The 23,856-nt window shown below is 45.9% G+C and overlaps 1 protein-coding gene across 12 annotated transcripts in view; it reads left to right on the forward strand.

The window, feature by feature from the left end:
* Positions 1–23,856, forward strand: part of GGT1 (gamma-glutamyltransferase 1) — a 66,459-nt gene that overhangs the window by 30,082 nt on the left and 12,521 nt on the right. For 5 of the 12 annotated variants that reach the window (XM_025199324.1, XM_025199326.1, XM_025199322.1 and 2 more), the window contains 5 exons: positions 18,270–18,434; positions 19,233–19,360; positions 19,604–19,693; positions 20,739–20,931; positions 21,953–22,110. The exons of 1 other annotated variant lie outside the window; for it this stretch is intronic. In XM_025199324.1, coding sequence (XP_025055109.1) covers positions 18,274–18,434; positions 19,233–19,360; positions 19,604–19,693; positions 20,739–20,931; positions 21,953–22,110 — 730 coding nt within the window. In that variant the 5' untranslated portion in view covers positions 18,270–18,273. Of the gene's footprint in view, positions 1–17,652; positions 17,676–18,269; positions 18,435–19,232; positions 19,361–19,603; positions 19,694–19,893; positions 19,904–20,738; positions 20,932–21,952; positions 22,111–23,856 lie in introns of those variants that run through there. 6 more of the 12 variants (XM_025199328.1, XM_025199327.1, XM_025199325.1 and 3 more) reach the window with 5 other exon arrangements.

The raw sequence follows: 23,856 nt of genomic DNA on the forward strand, positions 1-23,856 counted from the left end.
ATGCCTGAGGGCAAAAAAGGAGGTGTACAAACAGTGGAAGCAAGGGGGTATCACCAAGGAGGATTACACCTCTGTTGCTCGTGATTGCAGGGAGGCTGTTAGAAAAGCCAAGACAGAGATGGAGCTAGGGCTAGCAACCAGAATTGGGGATAACAAAAAGTCCTTTTTCAAATGCATAGGGAGTAAGAAGAAGGCACCAGGTAACATGGGGCCTCTACAGGACAGGCTTGGCAATCTGGTGACTGCAGCAAATGAAAAAGCTGACCTCTTTAACAAATTCTTTGCCTCCATATTTCTGAACAGGGACTCCCCCAACTAGGATTATGGACAGACCCAGAGGAGGCACCGCCATGCCTAGGGTCCGGGACAACCTAGTTGGGGAACTTCTAGAGGGGGTGGATATGTTTAAATCAGTAGGTCCAGATGCTCTTCACCCAAGGGTGCTGAGGGAATTGGTGGGGGTCATAGCGAGGCTCCTAGCACAGCTGTATGACCACTTGTGGGGCTCTGGCCAGGTTCCAGAGGATTGGAAAAGGGCCAATGTGGTCCCTATTTACAAGAAGGGGAGAAAGGAGGACCCCGGCAATTTTAGGCCAGTCAGTCTTACCTTGGTCCTTGGGAAGACCTTTGAGAAAAGTATCAAGGAGCACATCTGCGGGGGCCCAGCATGGGAGGTAATGCTCAAGGGCAACCAACATAGGTTAATTGAGGGCAGATGCAGAGCTCGCCTGGCTAACTTGGTTTCCTTTTATGATCAGGTCACAAAGTCCCTGGACGAGGGTGTTGAGGTGGACTTTAAGAAGGCCTTTGACACTTTTCCACCACATTCTCTTAAAAAAAAAAAAAACAAAAAACACCTAGGTGGCTGTGGCATTGATGCCTACACAGTCAGATGGGTGGCAAATTGGCTTGATGGTCGCACCCAGAGAGTGGTGGTAGACTGGTTGTTTTCGACCTGGAGGGATGTGGGCAGTGGAGAGCTAGATCTAGACAGGTTACAGAGGTGGGCAGATGAGAATAGGATGAAATTCAATGCAGACAAGTGCAGGGTGCTGCATCTAGGGAGAAGGAACCTGCAGCACACCTATAGGCTGGGGAACACCCCTCTTGTCAACACGGTGGCAGAAAGGGATCTTGGAGTCATTTACTCCAGGATGAACATGAGCTGCCGATGCGAGGAAGCGGTCAGTAAGGCTCACTGCACCTTGTCGTGCATCTGCAGATGCATCACAAGCAGGTCCAGGAAGGTGATCCTTCCCCTCTATGCGGTGTTGGTCAGGCCACAGTTGGAGTACTGAGTTCAATTCTGGGCACCGTCCAGAGGAGGGCCACTCACATGGTCAAGGGGCAGCGGGTCAGGCCCTACGAAGAGAAGCTAAAGGGCTTGAAACTATTCAACCTCCACTAGAGAAGGCTGAGAGGGGATCTGGTGGCCATTTACAAACTCATCGGGGGGGACCAGTGGAAATTGGGTGAGGCTCTGTTTCCCCCGGGCATCACTGGCGGTTACTAGGAATAACAGCCACAAATTGTTAGAGAGAAGGTTCAGGCTGGACATCAGGAGACATTATTTTACAGTTAGGGCTGCCAGGCTCTGCAATGGGCTCCCAAGGGAGGTGGTGCTCTCTCCTACCTTGGGCGTCTTCATGAAGAGGCTGGACAGAGATTTGGCTGGGGTGTTATGACCCCGGCACTCGTTCCTGCCCGGGGCAGGGGGTCAGACCTGATGATCTGTTTAGGCCCCTTCTGACCATAAGCACTATGAAACTATGTATTGCACCATCAGCAAATTGCCTTTTGAAGCAAAGAATGGAAAGAAAACACGCCTAATGTACTCACTGATACCGCCTCCGCCTACCTCCCCCTGCTGCCGGGGAAAGGGCAAGTGGCAGGGAATAATTTGTACCTTGTATCAGTGTAACCTTTAGGACTTTGTTTTTGAGGCACAGTGAAACTGGATATAGTAATGTTTGTGGTAGAGGAAAGAGATGACCAACATGTCAGAGTGTCCTTCCTTGTCAGTTGATTGAGATGTAATCCATTTGAGATAAGTGAAAAAGCAGTAATATTTTCCGTGTTGACTATGGGATTTGTGTGTTTGTTCAGTATGCAGTATTGTAATTCAGTTTTGCTTCTTGAAAAGAGAAGACAAAAGCAAACAGAAACATTATGGGCATGTTAGTCGCACTGTTTACGTACACAAACATTGGTTTAGTTTAAGACAGCAGTCAAAACAAGAACTGCCACTACTTGCGTTACTAAAAAAAAATCCCCTTTGGAACCAGAAACTCCAACCTCAGTATGTGTTTCGAACGTCAACCTTAGCTCCCAGTGTGCACAAGTAGAGGAAGTATTGCTGACCAGGGTCCAACCCTTTTCAGTTTTGAATCTGTAAAAACACACCCCAGATCTGCAGACTAATCCTTCTTATACAGCTGCCTGGCAGCTTTTAACTCCATGTTAGTGATGGTATTTGTTACAATTCCAGCCCTTTCAACTCCAGTACAAAATCTACAGAATGAAAGCTCCTATTGTAGACCTTTGGAATAGATTAGGTTATGTTATCAATAATGTCGTATTTTAGTAGGCCTTAAGCACTTTTAAGTTAGCATAAGTTAGGCTAAGAAAAAGTAGCATAAAAGAAATGGAACTGGTCCCCTGGTGTGAAATACTTCTTGGACAATTAGCCAGTCTCAGGCCATCTAATCCTGATAAAGGGATTAAGTCCGTGTATACTATCTTGGCTGATAGAATGACATAATGGCACCTTTCATTATCATATTTGTCCAAGTTTCTATCAGGTAATTTTGTAAATCTTTATGGGGGGTGGGGAATAAAAAAGGGGTCAGCGATCCAAGATATTTTCTTTCTGCATCCTGTGCTAAGGTTCCCATTGGCAAGAATTCTGAGGATCCTGCACCTCTTAGAATTTAGTCTCTATTTTGAATAAGATCCTCTTGGTGGGTTGGTGACCTATTTGGGCTTTTAGGATTTGGAGTTTTAGATGATACTCAGTTGCAAGACTGCTTATTTCTGTTAAATTTATAAGTGGTTGTAGAGCATATCTAGATATATTCATGTAATGCATTATCTGCATTACATTCTCATTTATTTGCTAGCCATATTTATTTTTGCAGAAGTTTTAATGAAGTTTGCCATGTGATAGCTACATAGACACTTTTCTTTGCTGGGTCCAAAGCGCTGACTTAACGTCATTCCTTGGACCCTAGCTCCCCTGGGGTGGGGGATGAGAGTTCAATACTACAACAATTTGGAACCACATGTATGTCCTATAAATTGCAGTGCTTTTCCTTTAAGCAACGTTTCATAGATTTCATAGACATTAGGGCTGGAAGGGACCCCGGAGGATCATCGAGTCCAGCTCCCTGCCTCAGGGGCAGGAAGTCAGTTAGGGTCATAGGATCCCATCAAGATAAGCATCCAAATGTGTCTTGAAGGCGTTCAAAGTGGGTGCTTGAACCACCTCCGGCAGCAGTCAATTCCAAACCTTGGGGGCTCGGACAGTGAAGAAGTTCTTTCTTATGTCCAGTCTGAATCAGTTGCGGCAGAATTTGTGACCGTTTGATCTTGTCATCCCTTGGGGCGCTCTGGTGAACAGATGTTCCCCCAGATCCTGATGAGCACCCCTGATAAGCTTATAGGTGGCCACCAGATCACCCCTGAGCCTGCGCTTTTCCAGGCTGAAGAGCCCCAGGGCTCTCAGCCTGTCAGCATAAGGTCTGTTTTCCTGACCTCTGATCATGTGCGTGGCTCTCCTCTGCACCCTCTCAAGCTTCTCCACATCCTTTTTGAATTGTGGAGCCCAAAACTGGATTCAGTACTCCAGCTGTGGCCTCACCAAGGCCGAGTACAACGGGAGAATGATGTCTAAAACACCATCACCGAAACACTTCATCTATGGCTGTCAGATGCCTAGAATGACAAGGAAGGGTTTCCAAATCAATGGAAAGAGTTGCCTTGGGTATGAAAGGGATTTTTTCAGTCTTGGTCTCTTGATTCTCTAAATGTTATGGTAGGGATCTGCTTAATTCCTGTTGAGGTGAGGGGAAAAATCATGGGTTTCTCACAGCACCTGGCACCATTTCTGTGGTCTTTCTGCGACAGCTCACCCTTGCTGCTGAGTGGCCAAAGGGGCCCTGGCAGCCTTACCTCTTGCTTGGCCAAGAGGGCTGCCCATCGTGTATCCCCGCTCCTTGCTGCTGATTTGGGGGGGGGGAGGCAGGGTCACATGGCAGGCAGCCCTCTACTAATCAATAGTGGGGGGAGGGGGGGTGGCTACCACTTTTGCTGCTCCCCTTCACACTGGAGGCTCCCTCCCTGCCCCATGGGTTGTGAGGCTGGGCCATAGTGGCCCCAAGAACCCGGGTGGATAAAAATCTACAATTTAAAAAAACAAAACAAAACAGGTTTCTTATTTAAATCAGATTTCTTAGATAATTCTTTTTTGTTGTTGCTTTTTTTTTTTTTAAACTAACCTATATGAAGATAGTTTTAACTTAAGACATGTTAAATTTCAAGTATATTATCACAGAATAGGGATAATAACTCCTAATTATATACTACTGGAGACAACATATTCATGTAACCTTCTTAGAAATTTTATGAATAGGTTATAACAGGCATGGACTATATTAGGGGCCCAATTTTATGGGGCTCCCAGAGACTAGTAAAGATTAAAAGAAACCACTCTACCCAATGGGACTCAGCGCTCAGTCTAGAACAGTGGTTCTCAACCATTTTTGTACTAGGACCCATTTGTAAACACTGATGGCCAGTTCCAACCCAGTAAATAGCCCTGCTGGTGGCCCTCACTCCCAATTTCTGCCCCCCACATCCAGGCTCTGGTCCCCCAGCGTATGGGGCAGAGGGTAGGGGTCAGGTGGCCATCATAGAGGACATTCCGGTTTTCTGCTACTCTGTCCTCTATTGATATGAAATCCAAAGCCTTTATGTCCCCTCACAGACTGGGACTCTGCCAGCCTGTAAGGGAAACCCCAGTTTCCTAGTTTTTTCTCCTTTAAGGAAGAATTCATTTTTAAAGTTTGTTGATTCATTTTTAAAGCTTGTTTGCGACCCTTTCATATACTTTTGTGACCCACTTTTGGGTCGAGAAATGCTGGTCTAGAAGATCCCATGAAGCATTCCTGTGATGCTTGGTTTCAGTTCTCAAACTGTGGATTTGTCTCTAGAGATAACATCCCTGTTAACAGCAGTATGCTGAGATGAGCGAGAATAGATCTGATTACCTACCATCGGTTCTATTGTCTCTCTGCAAGTTTGTGTACACAATCAAGCCCTTATCTCTCTCTAAAAGTGCAAAGTTTCAAGAAGTTAAATGAATATTGCAACCTGTCCTTTCTCCAGTTGTCCCATTTTGCGTATGCAACCCGAGCTGCTTTGAATAGCAGTTGTGACCGCACTGGAGTTGCGAAAGGCAGAGCTTTCTCATTCAGAGAGATTTGTAGCCCAAAGAGCAGGTTAGGTTGCGTCTTGAGCGACAGAACCTGGTTGTGGGGAGGAAATCGGAGAAGCCCAGACAGGGCAACATGCAGGTGAACCAGCCTTGAAATGCACATGTAATCTTGGAGGAGTTTCTCCTCTTAGCTGTGCCTCAACTTGCCCACCTGTAAAATGGGGAGAATTCCTTCCTTCCTGAAAAGGCTGGAGATCTGGGGATGAAAGGGGTGAGCGCTTAGTGCCATTATAGTCCCTCCTTCCGGCCAACAGTTCCTGTTGCTCTATTACTCTCTCCAGCTCCTCCAAACTTGGGCCTGCAAGGGGAATTATTCCAAAGCACTAGGTGCTGGGTGATTCTACCATTGGAAGCCCAATGGAGGGACAAGCTTCTTCTCTCAAAATATACCTGTGGGGTGGGATTCACAAAGCTGCTGGCATAGTTCTGCTTTTGCTGAAGTCAAGGGTGACACAGCCATAGACCCCAAGGGCCACAAGGTTCAGGTAGGGGGCCACGCGTTGGACTGCACCCTCTGTAGAGTGCTGTGTAGCTGTGGGTTTAGGCTGGGCCAACAGCAGCACCTCCTCATCCTACCTAACTTGGAGGTCTTCAAGGGAAGGCTGGACAGTCACCTGGCTGGGGTCATCTGACCTCGGTTCTCTTTCCTGCCACGGGCAGGGGGTCGGACACAATGATCCATTGGGTCCCTTCCAACTATATAATCTATGAAATAGAGGATCCTTGGGTGTGGAGTAGATCGGGGCAAGGAGGAAGAGTCTGGAGATAAATGAAAGGAGGGAGGGGCAGTAGAAAAAAAAAAAAAAGAAAAGAAACATTCTGAACAGAGTATTCCAGAAGTCTTGAAGGATACATTTCTGAGTATACCCTCTCCATAGATTTTTTTTTTTTTTTTTTGAGATCTAGTGAGGGAATAGTATGGTAGAAGGGAAAACCTATCATGGCAGCAGGCTTGCCAGGCTGTAGAAGAGAAGAAATCAAAGAAGAGAAGAAACCTAGAAGAAAGTGAAGAAAAGCCCAAGCTAATAATATGTGGCTGCAGCACTCATTTGATGTCCTCCTAATACAGCATGGTAAAAATATCCCCGCCCCCCAAATATCCATGATTAATCTAGTGAATTGCAGATAGTTCACCTCCCAATGACTTCACAAGTATCTGCTTCACTCAGCTTTGGTAAATAAAATAACCACATCACAATCTAGTTTTCTGATGTAGCTGCAATATTAATCTGAAAAAAAAATCAAAATAAATCACTGTATAGTGTGTACCTTCTAAAAATGAAACCTACATCTATCTTCCAGTAGTGAAGAATATGTATTAAAGTTGTATCAAACAACAAGAATGCACTTTTTGTAGAAAACAGCAATTTAAATCAAGGCTCCCTGACAATTGATTTAAATTGTAATTTAAATCGGTTTGATTTAAATCAAATCCACCCTGCTGAGGACCACTGAGGAACCAGCATTTTATTTTTATTTTTAAGTTTTCCTTTTTCTTGGCAAGTACATACCTAAATAATGGGGATCGCCATCAACTGAGGCAAAAAAGGCATTGAGCACTTCAGCCTTTTCTGCATCCTCTGTCACACTGTTGCCTCCTCCATTCAATAAGGAACCCACACATTCCCTGATCCTCCTCTTGCTACCAACATACTTGTAGAAACCTGTTATTACCTTTCACATCCCTTGCTAGCTGCACCTCCAATTGTGCTTTGGCCTTCCTGTCTTCATCCCTGCATGTCTGAGCAATGCTCTTATATTCTTTCCTAGTTATTTGTCCAAGTTTCCACTTCTTATAAGCTTTCTTTTTGTGATTTTAGTTTACTGAAGAGTCCCTTGTTAAGCTGAGCTGGTCTTCTGCCATACTTGCTAGTCTTCCTGCGCATTTGGATGGTTTGTTCCTGCACTCTCAGTAAGGCTTCTTTAAAGTACAGAAGCTCCATCCTTGGAGGTTTTCAAAACCCAGCCAGACAAAGCTTTGGCTGGGATGATCTAGTTGGGGATGGTCCTGCTTTGAGCAGGAGGTTGGACTAGATGACCTTCTGAGGTCCCTTCCAATCTGAACTTTCTATGATTTTCATGGAGTTTGTGGAAACCACTTTTTCACAGTTTCTGTGAAAAACGCAACATCGCAAATAGCGTAGCTCCCTAGTTATGGAAGAAGAAGCTGTCATGGACATGGCCTAAAACTAGCATGACAGCATGTCATGCAAGATCATAAAACTACATCCTTGTTCAAAATAACCACTGATAGTGTTGTGCCAAATCATCAAACTTGGTGCTGTGTTACAAGCATTTGCCTACACCATGCCATGGAAAAGCTCTGTGCAGCAAATCATATCTTCCATTTCCTAGAAAATGGACTCCATACTTAATAGTGAGAGGTCAAATAAGAAGTCCACAGGAGAAGACTTAAATGCATATAGGTGCTAGACAGGAGTTTGTTCTTCTGAAAGAGGAGAGGGAATGGGAGGAGAAGCATGTTCATCACAGCCTTGTCTATGGAGGCACAGTTGGCACATCCATAACTTTAGATGCATTTATTACAGGAAGTGCACATGGCCAGACAGGGTTACATGGTTGAAGACGAATGGTGGTAACACCAGTTACTCCATACCTTTCTCAATCTGCAATACAGCAGTTTGCAATTTTATGGGGCAGCATTTGGTCTCTTTGGTACTTTCTAAAGAAGCCTCCTTTGTTTTCTCCCAAGCCAGCACTCATCTTACACAATCCCAATATTTATGCAGTAGAACTGGTACATGTACCAAATGGACAGACTTCATATTTCTGATGTGCTGTAGAACTTGAGACATATGCTTGAAATGAAAATCATATTCTACATCATTTGAGGTAGTAGTAGTTACATACTTTTCAGATGGCTTCTGTGCATCTCCAAGGCTAGAAATAGATCACTGCATTCCAGTATGAATATACTGACACCAAATGTAAATGTTTAATAAAACTGCAGCCTTTGCTACTTTGGGCCATGTTTTCCTTCAGAAAAGGGCTTACCATTTCAATCTAGGAAGCATAGAACCTATTCCAGAATGACTTTTACAGAAATCTGACCCAGCTACAACATTAATGTTTCATTGTAATCCAGCCAGCATAATTATTATGCTTGCCTCTTGCCTTGATGTCAGAAAACTGGCTCAGAAATGTAGAAAGGGAATTTTGGAGCCTTTAACTGTTAGGTTTCTAGTTAGAATTCTGTCCCCGTGGGTAGAGGGAAAATGCTAATATTTGATGGCCAGCTAACAACCTAACAGTATTTAACTTTACCTCTTTGCCATGTTTCCAGAAGGATGGTTTGATGGTTAGGGATCAAGCCTGGGACACTTGGGTTCAGTTTCCTGCTGTTGCAGATTTCCCAGGAGGGCTGGGTGTCCATGTGAGTCATTTAGGCTGTTGGCCAGATGTGCAGTTCTACATGTGCATACTTACAGTTACTTTTAAACTAGCTCACTCAGGGACCAGTATAAACTGCAGCAGCATGAGCATCAGGTGCCAAACATGGGGTCCCCAGCTGGCTTATGTTGCCTCAACTAGTTAGTTTAAAATCAACTCAAGTGTTCATGTAAGCTGCCATCATACCTCTAGACTGTAGTGCATGCAGACCCTTAAACTTTCTGACTTGGTTCCCAGTCTGTAAACATTTACTCTTGCTTTACATACCATACAGGTTAAATGCTTCAATGTTTGTGATGGTGTAGGTTGTAGCCGTGTTGGTCTAAGGACATAGGCGGACAAGGTTCCTTGGGTGAATTTGATATCTTTTATTAGACCAACCCAAATAGTTGGAGAATAGTTATTAAGCAAGCTTTCGGGTTCAAAAACCCTTCGTCAGGCTAAGGAAGCTTCAGCAGTTGGTGTGTGCTCTTCCTGGATTTGATTTGGATTTTCATCCCTTATCTGGGTATACTGTTCATATCTTCAACTTCCCAGCCTGTGTGTCTAATGGCTTCAGACCTGGGCCTTGAAGGATACTTTGTCACAAACAGGCTTTAAGAAATCTGTTAACCCTTGCCGTTGCCCTGGACCATTATTCTAATGCATATCTACTTTACCTACAAGCCAGTTCCCAAAAGCAAACCTTTAAATAACACTTTCTAGCCGTCAGTGCTGAGCTAGTAGGTAATTATAGCCATGTGGGTACCCAAAATTACCATAGCTCTCATCCTTTCAATCTGAACTGAGTCAAAGAGACTTAATATGGAAAGTTTTAGTCCTGTACTGTTGAGCTCTCAATCTCTAGGACTATTGATGCAGCACCTTTCAGAAACACTAAAGAAATGTTAAGATGTGGGTTCTTGATTCTTCAGCCAATCAATGACTACTTATGTATTCCTCTGAGACTGCTGATTCAAAAGTAACTGTATGGAACCCATTTATCTCAATGATCAAGGCTACACAAAACATCAAAAACACTGGAATGCATCACAGAGCTTTTAAGGTAAGTGGTTCTTGCTAGCAATAAGTGGATGTGTGCATTTAGAAGGGAAATCTCTGTTAAAAAAGGCATGAAAGGACTGCAGCAAACAGGATTTGCATGGAAGCACAGGATCTGATAGATTTGCAAGCACTTGTGAGAGCTAAAAGTAACAGAGGGCACCCTCAGTAAAGAATTACCTGGTGCTTGCAGGTGTCAAACACTGTAGGCTTTCTCTAAGATGAGTAACTGGAATAGAGTTGGCTGCTTCTGAGACTGAGGGGTGTGACTCTAAAGGCTGATTTTATATACACTTTTTAAAATCAGATATTTTTATGACTCAAATATTATTTATTTAAATTGGTTTTAAATACCAAAGAAACTTTTTATAGTGATTTTTTTTTTTTTTTTAATATAAATACATTTGATGTGCTGTTTTGGACATTAAAATCCAGTTAGAAAGCAGGGTACTTTATAGACTAACTTAATCAGAGATGCATAAGCTTTTTGTAAGGAGTGGCTTACATCAACAGATGCTATTTCCTCAAATTGTTAGCATCTAATTTTTTTCTTTTGAAGAATCCTTTTGATTTGACAGTTGGAAATCTAAATGAGAATTCATTTTGAAGCACCCTCTCTAAACTTTTAATGTTATCCTTAATGTCATGTTGGGTTTTGGGAAATAGAAACCTTGTTTTCTCATTTCCAGTCTTGCATGTTGGTGGTCCTCAATTAGAAATCATCAGGGTGCATAGTGTAACAGGTAGATTTTTCTGTGCTTACCTTGCAATAGTGTTCGCTATGCACTATCCACTTGAAAACTAATTGTGACTTACTGCTTCTGGCAGCATTGTAGCCAGTTATCTCGCATGTTGTTCAAACTGAATTCTTTGGTTCTAGTCAATATATTTCAGATAAGCGGGTGATAGGCTACCTCTGGACTTTGTTATATTCTCTACCCTATTTATGGAGGGCATATCCTTACTTCACTGAAGGCCATCCCTCCTTTTAGTATGGATGCAAAGATATTGGTTCAAGTTCCAGCCTTGACATTGAATGACATTTGAAATATAATCTAATTTCTTTGTAAGAGCTATTAGGGGAAAGTGGTCAGCAGGTCTGGCAGTATAGATTGCCTGTTATTTATTCAGCTTACCATATATTTTAAGAAATAACTTGGATTTGCTCATCTGTGAGAAGTTATTGACTAGGTTGAGAAGGCCTCCTAATTTAAAATACTGAAGAAGGTATTGAGCTCAATTTAGGACTTGATCTTGCATCCAAAAGGCAAGAAGTACAGACTAGTGACTAAAACTGGAGGTTATGAGTCTGTCACTGGGCCTTTCTTTGTACATCTTAAAGCTGCTTGTTTAAGCTTGCTGCCTTAGGATAGTGATGCCAATCTCTCAAGAGTCCAAGGCCTAAGGCTTATAAAAATCTATTGATCTTTGGCTGAAGGGCATTATTGGAAAACAAGTTACCTTTTAATATGTAAAAATCCAACAGCTGAAGTGTACTGGTGCATAATTGCCACCTCACGGTGGACCTGGGCTGACTTGCATCTAACCTTTTTGCTTGTGTTGAATCGAGAGTGAAACCATTCCCTTACAATTTCCTTAGCCCATGGGGATGAGGAAACAGAAGGCAGATCTCATTGTTTTCTGCTTGATAAATATTGGCTCTCGACTAATGAGCAGGAACCAACTGCCAGGAAGAGAGGAAGCAGATTTAGCTTTCTGGTGCTTGGGCTTGGTTACACATGGGAGCTGCATGTTGGACAAATTGAAGATGCGAGGAGAAATGCCACAAGATCTACCCCAAAGACCAGTATTTGGTCAAGAAGCCCACTGGGGAAGGGACTGTGCTTTCCTATTTGGTAGCACAGTAGAGCCACATGACAGAAGCCCTTTTTGTGCTAGTATCTCAAAAGTAAATGTTGAGGTTGGTTGGGGATTAAGCTGTCCCTTCTAACATATTATTGGTTGCAAAGCAGGGTTGCCCTGTCCCACACATGGACTTGTTCAGACAGCAAAGTCCCATTTACCTGGGAGAATATTAAAGAAAGAATGGTTAGTAAAGCAAATGCTTCTCATTTGTGTTGCTTGACTGCGTTGAGAAAGGGGGGTGTCTTTTTGGTTGGGTTATTGTGTCTTTGTGCTTCTGATTTATGGGATACTTCTGTCTGCACAAATATTTAGATTTGGGTATGTTTGTAGTAAAGCCATAGCTACTTAAGACTTTAGGGCTACAGGCTCAATAGAAAGCCAGTTCTCTGTCTAAAAGGTAACAAGCACATATTACCTGGAGGAAAGAGAATATCCATTAACTGCTCACAATATTGGCCTTTGACAGACATGAATCGCACCTGTTCTTACTAGTTTCTTACAAGTCCCTTATTGGTCTGGGGTCACTAGTTTTTGTGTGACTATCAAGGAATATGAAGTACATACTTAAAGGAATCTGTTTCCTCTGTTGGAGACAGTGTCACTGGTGAAATGACATGACTGAAGGCTTGGTCTGCGGATCTGGCATGTCCTGGCCACTCCTGCCCCGCTTCATCCAGGGCTGTGGGGAGGTTACACAGGCAGCCAGTTTTGTTTGGAGACAGCAGCGGTGGCAGGCAGAATCCCCCTCCCTGAGCCTGCTCCCAGGCTGGCAGGGAGCACCTGCAGGACTGAGTAGGGAGGAGAAACCTGCCTGCAACTGCCACCACTGTTCCCTGCTGAGCCCAGCCCCTGTGCAGACTGGCTAGAGCAGGGCAGGAGCAGCTCTGGAGTTTCCACCACCTCCAGGGCAGCTGGATACAGCAGGGACATCAGTAGTGCTGGGCAAAACTGTGGGAGAGCGGTTTGGAGGGGAGGGGGATGTGCTGCTGAGCACAGAAGGGAAGGGAGAAGGTGCTGAGGGGGCATGGGGTTCTTACCTGCTCCAGGGACTCGGAGTCCCTGCTGCTGTTCCCATGGCACAGGTTGCCTACCCCATGGCAGGGGGAGTCTTGGAGTTGGGGGTGTAGTCACTGCTCCTAGATGATCAAAGGATGACCTGAGACCTTAAGTTGCATGCATTTGCATAGAGGCCCTGCTGATGCCCTGGGGAAATACTAAATTCTTAAATGCTTAACTCTGTGGAGCAGAGGAGTGCATGAATCCATCTGGATTCCTCTCCCTTCTGGAAGTCTCTGTGTGTAGTGACCTGTCCCCTGGCACAGAGCGGGCTGGCTGCAGCTCTTGTCAGAGCTCTTCGTTGTTCCCTCTGCTTGGCCAGAAGAGAGCATCGTGGCATGTTTCCTTTCTCTACAATGCTCCCAGCATTTTGGACACAGATGCTAAGGACCTGAACTTGGATTCTCTGCCTGACATTAATTAGGCTGCTGCTCTGAGATGTTTCTAATTCACAAGCTACTGCATGTTTGAACAAGGCTGTGAAGGCTGCATCACAGACTAATGCAACTTATTCAAGTTGCTTATCCAGGCAAACAACTGGGTTACTTGCTCTTCTCCTGTTACCTCCCCATGGACTAAGACAGAATGCCAACCTAGGTTTTGAATTTCCTGGATGGTGTCAGACCCAAACATCAGTGAGAAGTAATTGTATTGCCTTTAATTGCTTTATAGCCCCTCTGTTTCCAAGTCTCCCTGCTGCTGAGCTATGGTATCTGACTGAAATACTAACAGCATTTCCAAAGAGCTGGATACAGGAAGAGGGTCAAGAGGTTAAAACCAATTGTAAAAGACAATATGCTAGAGAGTCTGAGTGCTGACTGCTTCAGAGACAGGCACACAGCAGTGGTATTTGATGGCCATTGTAATAAATCTTTGCAGAATGGAGCTCAGTTCAGAAGGGACACACTAGACTGTTTGCACGATGTGCCTGTCCCCACCATGAGGCCATACGGACAGGTAAGTACAGAATGAGTGGCCATAACACTGGATAGGACTTGAAGCATTTTTGACAGTCAGCACAAAGTAAAGAAAACCTTTCTGCTCCTTTCTTGGCTGGGTAGGACCATGTGGGACATAACTGCAGATATGCAGGCTGTCCTGTGTATCTGAGGGATGGTTTTCTGTAGTGGCTGAGCCCAAACAAGCAAAGCACCCTAGATAAAGCGTACATAGTCTAAGGAAGGGGCCTGTTTTTCCAGACCTGCAGAACTCTTTCCAGTCTTGGCTTCACTCATGAGTGCCTCTTCCCCCTGTAACTTGCTCCTCTCTGCCATCCTCTGTCTCTCTTCAGCTGCCAACTTTTTCTCTTTGCACTCTTCCTTGGAACGATTCTTCTCTCACAGCCTCATTTTTATCACGATGGCTTCCATTTCTTCTGGATGTCACTCCATGTCTACTCAGCGCCCTGCTCCTCCCTTCCTTCCACGTGCTTATAGAGGAAGGGACCTCAATAGATCGAGTCCGACCCCCTGCCTAGGCAGGAAAGAGTGCTGTGGTCAGATGACCCCAGCCAGATGCCCTAACTGTGAAGAAGTTCCTCCTAATGTCCAGTCTAAATCTGCTCTCTGTTAGCTTATGGCCATTATTTCTTGTGACCCCCAGGGGCGCCTTGGTGAGTAAACCATCACCAATTCCCTTCTGCACCCCCGTGATGAATTTATAGGCAGCCACAAGGTCACCTCTCAACCTCCTAATGTCCAGTCTAAATATTTGCTTGTGTGTACTGTACCTGCTCCCCCAGGATTCTCTTGCTAGATCATATTAGTCAATAAAAGAAGACGACCATTTGGATCCCATCATACCTTCCCTACATGGGCAAGACCCTGGTGTCATATCGGAACATACCAGGCACTCACGTGTGAACTGAATTCGAGTCGGTAGGCAGGGTGCTGGAATGGGTTTGACAGTAATGCTTCATAACAGAGCTCGACTGAGTCTGACAGGCCCAGCCCTGAGAAGAGTGTTGGGAAGCACAGTTGCCAGCAAGTTCTTCTAGGTACACAGGCAAGGTATTGCCCTGTCATCCCTGTCTATCTCTCCAGCTCTGCTCCCCTAGGAGTAATGGCAACGGAGGGGTCATGTCTTAGTTTTATTCCTCCTTCCCCTTGAGGTGGCTGTCTATAGAGGGACTGGTTGTACCCGGCCCACGTGTATTAGATTTTTTTACTCCCAGTGCAGTCACACGGCAGCTGGATATAATCTGGTTCTTTATGGTTTGGGGAAGATGCATATTGATTTGGTATTTGCATGGCTTACATTAACTGTGAGAAGCATTAAAGAAGTCCCTTTAAAGAACCTAATATTAAACACTCCTCACCTGCTGTGAGTGGGATTCTTCTGCCCATCAAAGTCTATCTGATCAGGACAGGTAAATCTTATCCTGTGTCTTGCTGTTTGCTGAACCCAAGGGTACTGCTACATCAGACCTGCCTTGCCCACCCTTCCCCCGCCCCCAAACCAAAACCTTACGGGTTAAAGTTCCAGTATCTGGGCCAGCAAATATACTGGTGCTGATGCTGTGAGATTAGTGACATTGTCCTTCAGATGACACACACTGCTTTCTGCCTTGGGTGCAGATAAAGATCCCCTGGTGTTTCCTATGAAGCTGGGAGGTTGCTGCCAGAGCTGTAGCTGAACACTCCCTGCCAATAAACAAAACTGTCTTTAAAATCCAAGGCTGTGTGGGAGCTATTGTTGGAGAAATAATGGCTGCTCTGTTTCCTTGTATTATAGTCTCTGCACTAGAAACATGCCTCTAATTTTTAAATCAAGCTCTGAACCTAGAAAGAGAAGCTTCCTCCATTCACCATTAACTGCCCGAAGTTAAAATTCATGGGCATAACTGTGCATGCAGTAGATTAAAGTCTGGTAATGAGCTGTGTTACCCAAAGATAGAAAATTCTCAGCACGGCAAATGGGATTAACAGAATAATTGCTACAGGGAGATACAGGGCTAGGGGAGCAGACTGACAAGGTTTGAATGATGGGGGCGTGTTCAGCTAACTCCTCCCCTGATGGGACAACCCAAACACTCTGGTTTGATCTAGCTGGTCTGGCCTGTAGCCTTCAGCAACCTCCAGCTCTCTGGTCCTGCATAAGCCCTCTGCCACAGGGCAGCAAAAGCCAACGTGACCTTGCTGGAAAGCATTGTACCTTGGGACTGATCAACTGCCGTGGAGGGGTTGGTCCCTTCGCCCTGCAGACACAATGCCTCTGACCAGCGTCTCTCTGTATGCAGCAGATGATTTGGTAAGGTAATGGGTATCTTAGCTCTTGCACAAAGTAGACTACATGTATTTAATCTAACTAATCCGTGCAGTTCAGGACAGAAGAATCAAACACCCAAAGACAATACACCAGAAGTAATACTTGCCAGGGTTTCTGGTAAAGCAGGGTCCTGACTGGGATAAGGAAATGGTTCCTGTGACAGTTGTGAAATGTAGCCACCTCCCCAGTTGTGCTGCATGCTGCAGTGATAAGCCCTGGGTAAGTGAAGAAGTCTCTTGCTACCACTGACTTCTGCAGTGCTCAATTGTGAAGTGCAATGCCCATCTCTGGGGTGATGTCCAGGGCGTGGGTGCACTGTGACATCTAAAGGTGCAGTTTGCAGAGAGGTGCGACAGGGGAGTCATACTCTGCACTGGAGAACATAGAAAAGCAGCCAGAGCAGGCAGCTGCCTTTGCCTGTGGAAAGCGAGTTGGGAGGGATGCTCTGTGCACACACTGAGGGAGTAGGTGGTGCCTATAGTGGTGGGTTGCTTCTGGAACAGTCTAGTGGGACAACATTGCTCATTGTCTAGAGAGAAAATGTATGTTGTGCAGGTCTGACTGACCAGTGACCTTGCACAGAGCGGGTGCAGCTGCTGGTGGTCTGGGACACTTTAATTCTTCCACACATGACAGCATTTGGGTGCAGGTGAAGTGTAATCCTACCTTGGAATTTCTCCACTTTCTTTTTTTTTTTTTTTCCAGAATTCAAAATCTTCTGGTTTCTCCCCAGGAATTATTGACAGAAACTTGCAGCTTGAATTTCTGCTTACTCAAACTCTGTACCGGGGGCTTCCCCAGCTCTCTCTGTGAGAAAATTATGGGTGCCTCTTCTCTCTGGAGTGACATGCCCTTTATAAGATGTGTAAAACAGATTCCATCCTAGGTGACGGCTTTCTTAATCATTCTGTCTAGGTCTTCTGCCTAGAACAGCAACGCTTCTTCAAAGCTATGTTTGCTGGGTTAAAAGCTTGAGGAAAGCTTAAAAGAGTTCAGAGAGCCTCCAAGACTCCTTCTGGTGCTTATCAACTGGGGAGATAACTGTATTAGAATAAAAAACAGTGTTTGTGTGGGGAGTTAAGTGGAGAGAGTAGGCCTGTTTTCAAAGGAGGAGAAGTCTGCTCTAACTCTAAAAAAGTGAAATTCCTGAACTGCATATTGAAATTGGTGTTCAGCCTGAAAGAGGCTCTATGGATATAACTAAGCATGATAATAATGTCAGTAGAAGAGATCTTAATAAAAATCTAGGTGAGTGAATATTTGGACTTGCTCCCAATTTGATAGGTCTTATTTGCTAATTCAGTGATTTAGTGAACTTCCGGGCAACTATTTCTTAAGTTCCATGGAAACCTGGCTTAAAAACAAGGATGGGGAGAGGGAGGGTTTGAAAGGAATTAGATGTGCAGATTTCCCATATGGGTGAGCTAAGGCAAAAAGCAATCTTGCAGTTGCTCCCAGGCAAACCTGAATTTGAAAGAACAGTTCCATTCTCTAAGGGTTCATGAGAAGCAACAAGCTACAGTAAAACCACCGTTCTCAGGTAATTATGAGCATTTTTGGATCAAATTATGCGTTGGTGGATGAAGGGCACACAAGTTATAATAGATTTGGAGTTTGGCAAAACATTTGAAACGTCTCATCAAAGTTAATTGGAGAGAATCCACTCATGGACAGTCTGGACTCTTTTATTCTTGCAGTATTGGTAGTAAATAGGAATGCATTTTTCCCATACAAAAGTGGCTTTTTTGTGCTAAGTAAGGTAGGGATGATTAAAGTCACAGAAGACAAATTGAGTAGGGTACTCAACTGCCCACTGGGCCTTCTGAAGAATCCCCCCCCTAGATAATCATAACCCCTTGCCTTGCCAAATGGATAGGCCTTGTCTCTAGTTCCTTTGTATTGAATGGTCTTCTTGCTCTCCCATCATATCCATTCACTGTATCCCTACTGCAATAGAGTAATTCTCTGTAGGGGGGGGCAGGGCATCAGAAACCAGAGTTTGAATTTGGATAAAAAGAAACTAATTTTCACTGCATCTGAAAACAGGTTGCTGGATCCATCCTCCTGGGTACTATGTTCAGCAATTGCCTAGAGGCAGATGGGAGAATCACCAAGTGCCTTTCTGTCTCCACAGAAAGATGAAGAAGCGCAGTGTGGTGGTTGGAGTCCTGATTTTGCTTCTGCTGGGCCTGGCCCTTTTCTTGGGGCTGTTCTTTGGGCTGCGCTCTGCACAAGATGGATATCTTTATAAGAGGGCAGCTGTGGCCACAGATGCTGGGCAGTGCTCGATAATTGGAAGGTATCTGTCCTTGTTCTATTCATTGCATTCTCTTATCACCTGTAACAAAATGGAGGACGCAAGCTTCTGTGGCTCAAGAACTGTCCTGACAGCCTTTTGCCAGTGTGGCATACAAACCATTCTCTGGTCACTCCTGAGGATTAAGCTGGAAGATGTGAGGGCTTGGGGATGCCTTGCTCCATACTGGACAAATACCATTGCTGGCAGTCTGAGGGTGCTCACAACTGGTGGAGATTCTAGTCACAGAGATCATTTAAATGGCTGAAAGAAATGTTCCCACTGTTTCTAAAATGCATTTATTGAACTACAATCAAAGCCTGGACAGAGGGGCTAAGATTTTCTCAAGGGGGGAACGTGGAGGAGAAAGAGAATCAGGTGGCTAGTTCTCATTTAAAACTAATACAAGTTGGGCATCTAAAACCCACAAGGCAGGTCTGAGTAGCTCAACACAATTTTCAGACTGGTCTGAGTTCAGGTCTTTTCAGCTCGCATCACCAGGGGAAGCTGCTTTAATAAATAAATAAATAATTAAAAGACATCTCCCTTCAGATGAGAGCAAATCAAGAATAGATGTTTCTGTGAGGGGATATGTGGTTTGTCTGCAGGTTTCTTTGGGAAGCCACATCAGATTGGACGTCCTTTTCCTTGTAGAAAATACAAAGACAGGCTGCTTCCTTCCTGCCTATACTGAAGCAGTCAAACCCAGGAAGGAGAGCATGTGCTGGGGACAATGGTGATGAATTAGCAGGCTGCTGGGCTGTCATTAAACTTTGAATTTTCTTCCTTTCTGCTGCACAGGGATATCCTTCAGCAAGGAGGATCTGCAGTGGATGCTGCCATTGCAGCTCTGCTCTGTGTGGGCCTTATGAATGCTCACAGCATGGGAATTGGAGGGGGTGTCTTCCTCACAATCTACAATGCTACAGGTAAAGTGGGTTGTAGTGAGTGGTGGGAGTCACTGGTGTGTCTAAAGCAAACCTGGGAATGATATTGTATCTCAGTGTTGGTAGATACCAGCTTTGTATCCTGTTCACACAAGTGGGGTATGCTCAGGCTACAAACCCAACCAAAGAGTTTGTTCTGGATGCCTTAGGGTCCCAAGATTGTGCTGAGTAGAGTAAAGCAAAGCCAGCATACTGTTTAATGTCCTCTCTACCTTGTCTTTCAAGGGAAAGTCGAAATCATTAATGCAAGAGAGGTGGCTCCAAAACGTGCATCCCAGGGCATGTTTGGGAACAATACGGAGCTCTCCCTTAAAGGTAAGGAAATGCCAGATGGAGCTGCCTCACAAATTCCAGTCAGTGGAGGCTTGAGCTGTTGAAGTATCTGACTTCAAAGCACTTCTGATTATTCTAGTCTCACTGCTGGGCTTGCCAGGCAGCTGGGATTCTTGCCCCAGTGTTCCTTGATATCCCCATCACCTCGCGCTTGTTGTTGTTTCGTATTTCCTTTTGATTAGAAGTCACAAGGTAACGTCCCCTCATAACTTCAACAGCCCTTGTTGTCTCGCTCCTGCAAAGGATAATGTAGAAGATCAATCCTGAACTTCAAGAAAACCCGGCAAGGCAAAGTCTGACCCTTTTATAACACATTTGCTACTTTTCCTTCCCACCCCCAGCTGGCAGAAAAGCATCTGTGCTGTTGATCCTGCTAGCATTTGTGTTAATACAAGAGCCATAATTGACAGCCTTATTAATGGTGGCTTCATTTGGTAACCTAGAAGCCCAGAAAAGCAGATCACTATAAAAAATATCATGAAACAACTAACCCAGTGACTCCCAGAATGCTTTGAGGCATGGAAGAAAGCAAACTCCTGTTGTTGGTGCACTCGGGTGTGTTCTGCTTTTAGTACCACCTCCCTCTTGCACTTCCCTTTCCCCACCTCTCCCCACCACCCAGCAGTTGGTGCCAGGTAGCTGCATGAATGTTTTCAGTTCAGGTCTGGCAATACAATGCCCTGTACTATGAAGTTCCTCCTCTTTGTGGGCTGAAAGCCATAAGCAGCTTAATCAGTTCAGCTATGCTGGGCAGCTCTGCTCCATAAACTGAAGCCTTGTACTGGCTTTATCAGATAAATACTTCAAGAGGTTGGCAAACATACTGGGTGCAAAGACACCAAAACCAGTGCATCAGACCATGCTGTTGTATGAATAGGCTGAACTGTTTATGCAGGCTACACCCATATAGTAGTAAAGTCCTCCTTCAGTAAGGAAGCTATTTAGGAAATCGGTGTACTGAACTCTGTTCCCTTTTATTCTTTTGTGTATTACACAAGTAGCCTGAAATCTTCCCTGTCTGCTCTAGGAGGATTGTCCATTGCAGTCCCAGGAGAAATCCGAGGCTATGAAATGGCTCATAAACGTCATGGCAGGTTAGCATGGAAAAGCCTGTTTCTGCCCAGCATCAAGTTGGCAAGAGAAGGGTTCCCCATTGGGAAAGGCCTTGCAGGAGCCATCAAATCAAGGAAAGAGAAGATTGAAAGCAACCCTTCACTGTGGTAGGTAACACAGAGAAGGCCAGGCATACGGAGAACTTGAAGCGGTTGCATCCTACCTCAAGAGTTGCACCATAGCTAGTCTTTGTACTTAAGTGAAATTGAGTGGGTGTCCATGAAGACTTCCCCAGGGATGATCTTGGGCCTCCCACACCTGCCAGTTATTAATAATGTCAGTATCTTGGTGCCAGTGAGATTTGTTCATTTTGAGTAGCACCTGAGACTGAAGATTATTCTGAATTTCTGGGTCCTACAGGGAGCAAACTGCTTGCATTTATCTGAACAGTGGGATTTAGTGTTTGTGAAGAGGGAGAGTTAGAAGCTACTAAACAGACAGTAAATCTGTAGGATTCATTTGTCATGTGCCAAAGCCACAGCCTCTTTTCACCCTTCTTTAGGTGTAGTAGGTGAGTGCGGCCTGCCTTGGGGAGCCCGCAAAGGTGCATTCCCTTCTGTGAATTGTTAGGCCATGGAAAGTTGGCTCCTCTTTTGCCAAGGGTCTGGGGGTTTTTTGGAGTTATGCTGGTGCATCCAGTTCTTCTGGGCCAAGGAGGTGAAGGTGTGCCCCTCTCAAACAAGCAGTGGCTCTGCACAGCCCTGCTGGAGAATTCTCAGTCCCATAGTTTTGCTCCCTGAAGATGCTGCCAGGAGCAGATCACTCAGTCTGAGCTTCCACCTCAGCACCCTGCTTTTCTCTTGCATCTTCCACCCAGCAGGTTTGTGTGTGCCTCAAACTCCCTGGTGAGAGATGGAAGGGGAGGAGTATTTGCACACCATTTACGAAGGGCTTTGACATCTGTGGATCAGAAATGTCTGTAACTGCAGTTTGGATGGGCAGCAGCCTCTGTGCTTTGCAGTTGGAGCATGTATCTCTGTTGCTTGAATTCAAGGACTTAAGGTGGCTGCTACAGCAGTTGCTGTGTCACCAAAGTTACCATTTGTGTTTTCCCTGGGAAGCTGTCAGGCTGATGTAATGTAGGTTGAATGCTATGGGCAGAGCTGACTCTCCTCTTTTCCCCACCAGTGAAGTGTTCTGCAGAGAAGGAAAAATCCTACAGGAGGGGGAAGTCATCAGGATGCCCAAGCTAGCAAACACTTATGAGACTTTAGCCAATGAGGGACCCAATGCCTTTTACACGGGAAGCCTGGCACAGCAAATTGTCACTGACATCAAGAATGCAGGTAGGAAACCACAGCGTGCAGTGTCAAAATATCAGCCCTTTGTACTCCCGAAAGGAGTGGCAGAAACCTAGACTGACAGAGCTTGTACTGCAGCAAAGACTGTTTCAAGGAAATCTACTTGTGATAACCAAAGAAGTGAGAGCCCATTATCAGCTGGCTGACCAATAAATGGACTCCAGAGGTTGATAGTGGCAGGACTGCTCCCCAGTGTGGTGGATATAAGCATTTATTAATGCAGATGGGTCAAGTACTAAACATGCGTGTTCAGGTGACATTTCTGTCTCTATGGCTGGCCCTTTCCTGGATGCTGAAGCGTGATGCCTGCCTGTGCAGGGCAGGCAGCAGCGCAGGCTGCAGTGACCGGGACCTAGGCCCCATGCTAGACAAGTAGGATGTGGGAGGGTGTGGAGGGGGGGCACCCATGGGAGGGGTGGGTCCCCTATCCACCCCCCAGCCCAGCCCCACATCACTCTCTCCGCTGGTGCCAGCGTCCCTGCACTCACCAGCAGTAGCAGCAACCGTTGGGGCTGCTTGGGGCCTCCTGGCACAGCCCTCCCCTCCCCCCAAACAGCATGGGGCAGCGGGGCTTGGCCCTGGCCGCCTGGCACCCATGCTACCACCACTGCATCATGTGGCTGTGGCCTTGCTCGGCAGGGCGCTGCACGGCATGCCATGCTTTAAGGCAGCTTGGGGCTATGACCCAGGTCTCTACACCTCTTGATTTTATATATATATATATATGTGTGTGTGTGTGTGGTCTTTTGTTCTACTTGTGGAAGAACATGGATTTTGGGGTATTTTAAAAAGTGATTTTTGGGGATGCTGCTTCAGCAGTCTGTCTGGCACAAGGGGTGTGTCCCCAGATACCAAGTGGCTGGGCATCAGAAACTCCTGAGGGCATGTAGCCCTGAGCAGCTGGCCAGGGCAGATCCAGGAGGAGCTGGGCAGGGTTATTTTGACCCAAGTGACATGACTTGCATCACAGCAAAGTGTGTGTCCAGGCATGTGCCCTGAGGCAAAAAGCCCCAGCTCAAATTTGTGCCACTTCTATTTGAGCTGCTGCAAGCGCATGTGCCTGCATGTGTGGACACACCCTAGGAGCTAGACCAGGGGTCAGCAACCCCCGGCACGTGCGCCGAGCCCAGCATGTGAGGCCATTTTGCTTGGCACACCACTGCCAGCCTGGCTTCTAGGCAGCTGCTGCCAGCCACGAAGCCCAGACTGCTCCTAGCAGGCAGCTGGGCAGTTGAAAGCCCTGCTGCAAGCAGAGCAGGCTCCATGGTTGGCAGCAGCTACCCAGAGCCTGGGCCAGTTACAGCCAGAAGGCTGCAAACATCTGCTCTGGGCTCTGGCATTGGCTCTATACTGGCGGGCGCGCACACGCCTCAGAGCGGACAGTGAGGGAGCAGCCTGAGACGGCGCAACCCCGGATTTTCCCCTGCTGCCAGCGCAGAGCTGACGACTGGGCTCTGGAGCCCGAAGCAGCTGTTTGTAGCCAGCCTGGGCTCTGGGCAGCTGCAGTAGGCAGCGGGCAGGCTGCAAACAGCTGTGCCGGGCTCCACAGCCCCGGCATCAGCTCCATGCTGGCGGTGACTGCACTTGCACCTCAGAGTGGACAGTGGGAGGGCTGTTCTGCCTCAGGCCCTATCCCCACCATCTGCTCCGAGGCACGCGTGCACCCACCAGTTTGGAGCTTATGCCAGAGCCTGGAGCAGCTGTTTGCAGCCTCCCAGCTGCAGCCGGCCC

Source organism: Alligator sinensis, unplaced genomic scaffold, assembly GCF_000455745.1.
Source record: "Alligator sinensis unplaced genomic scaffold, ASM45574v1 scaffold505_1, whole genome shotgun sequence".
In the NCBI taxonomy this organism is placed as follows: Eukaryota; Metazoa; Chordata; order Crocodylia; family Alligatoridae; genus Alligator; species Alligator sinensis.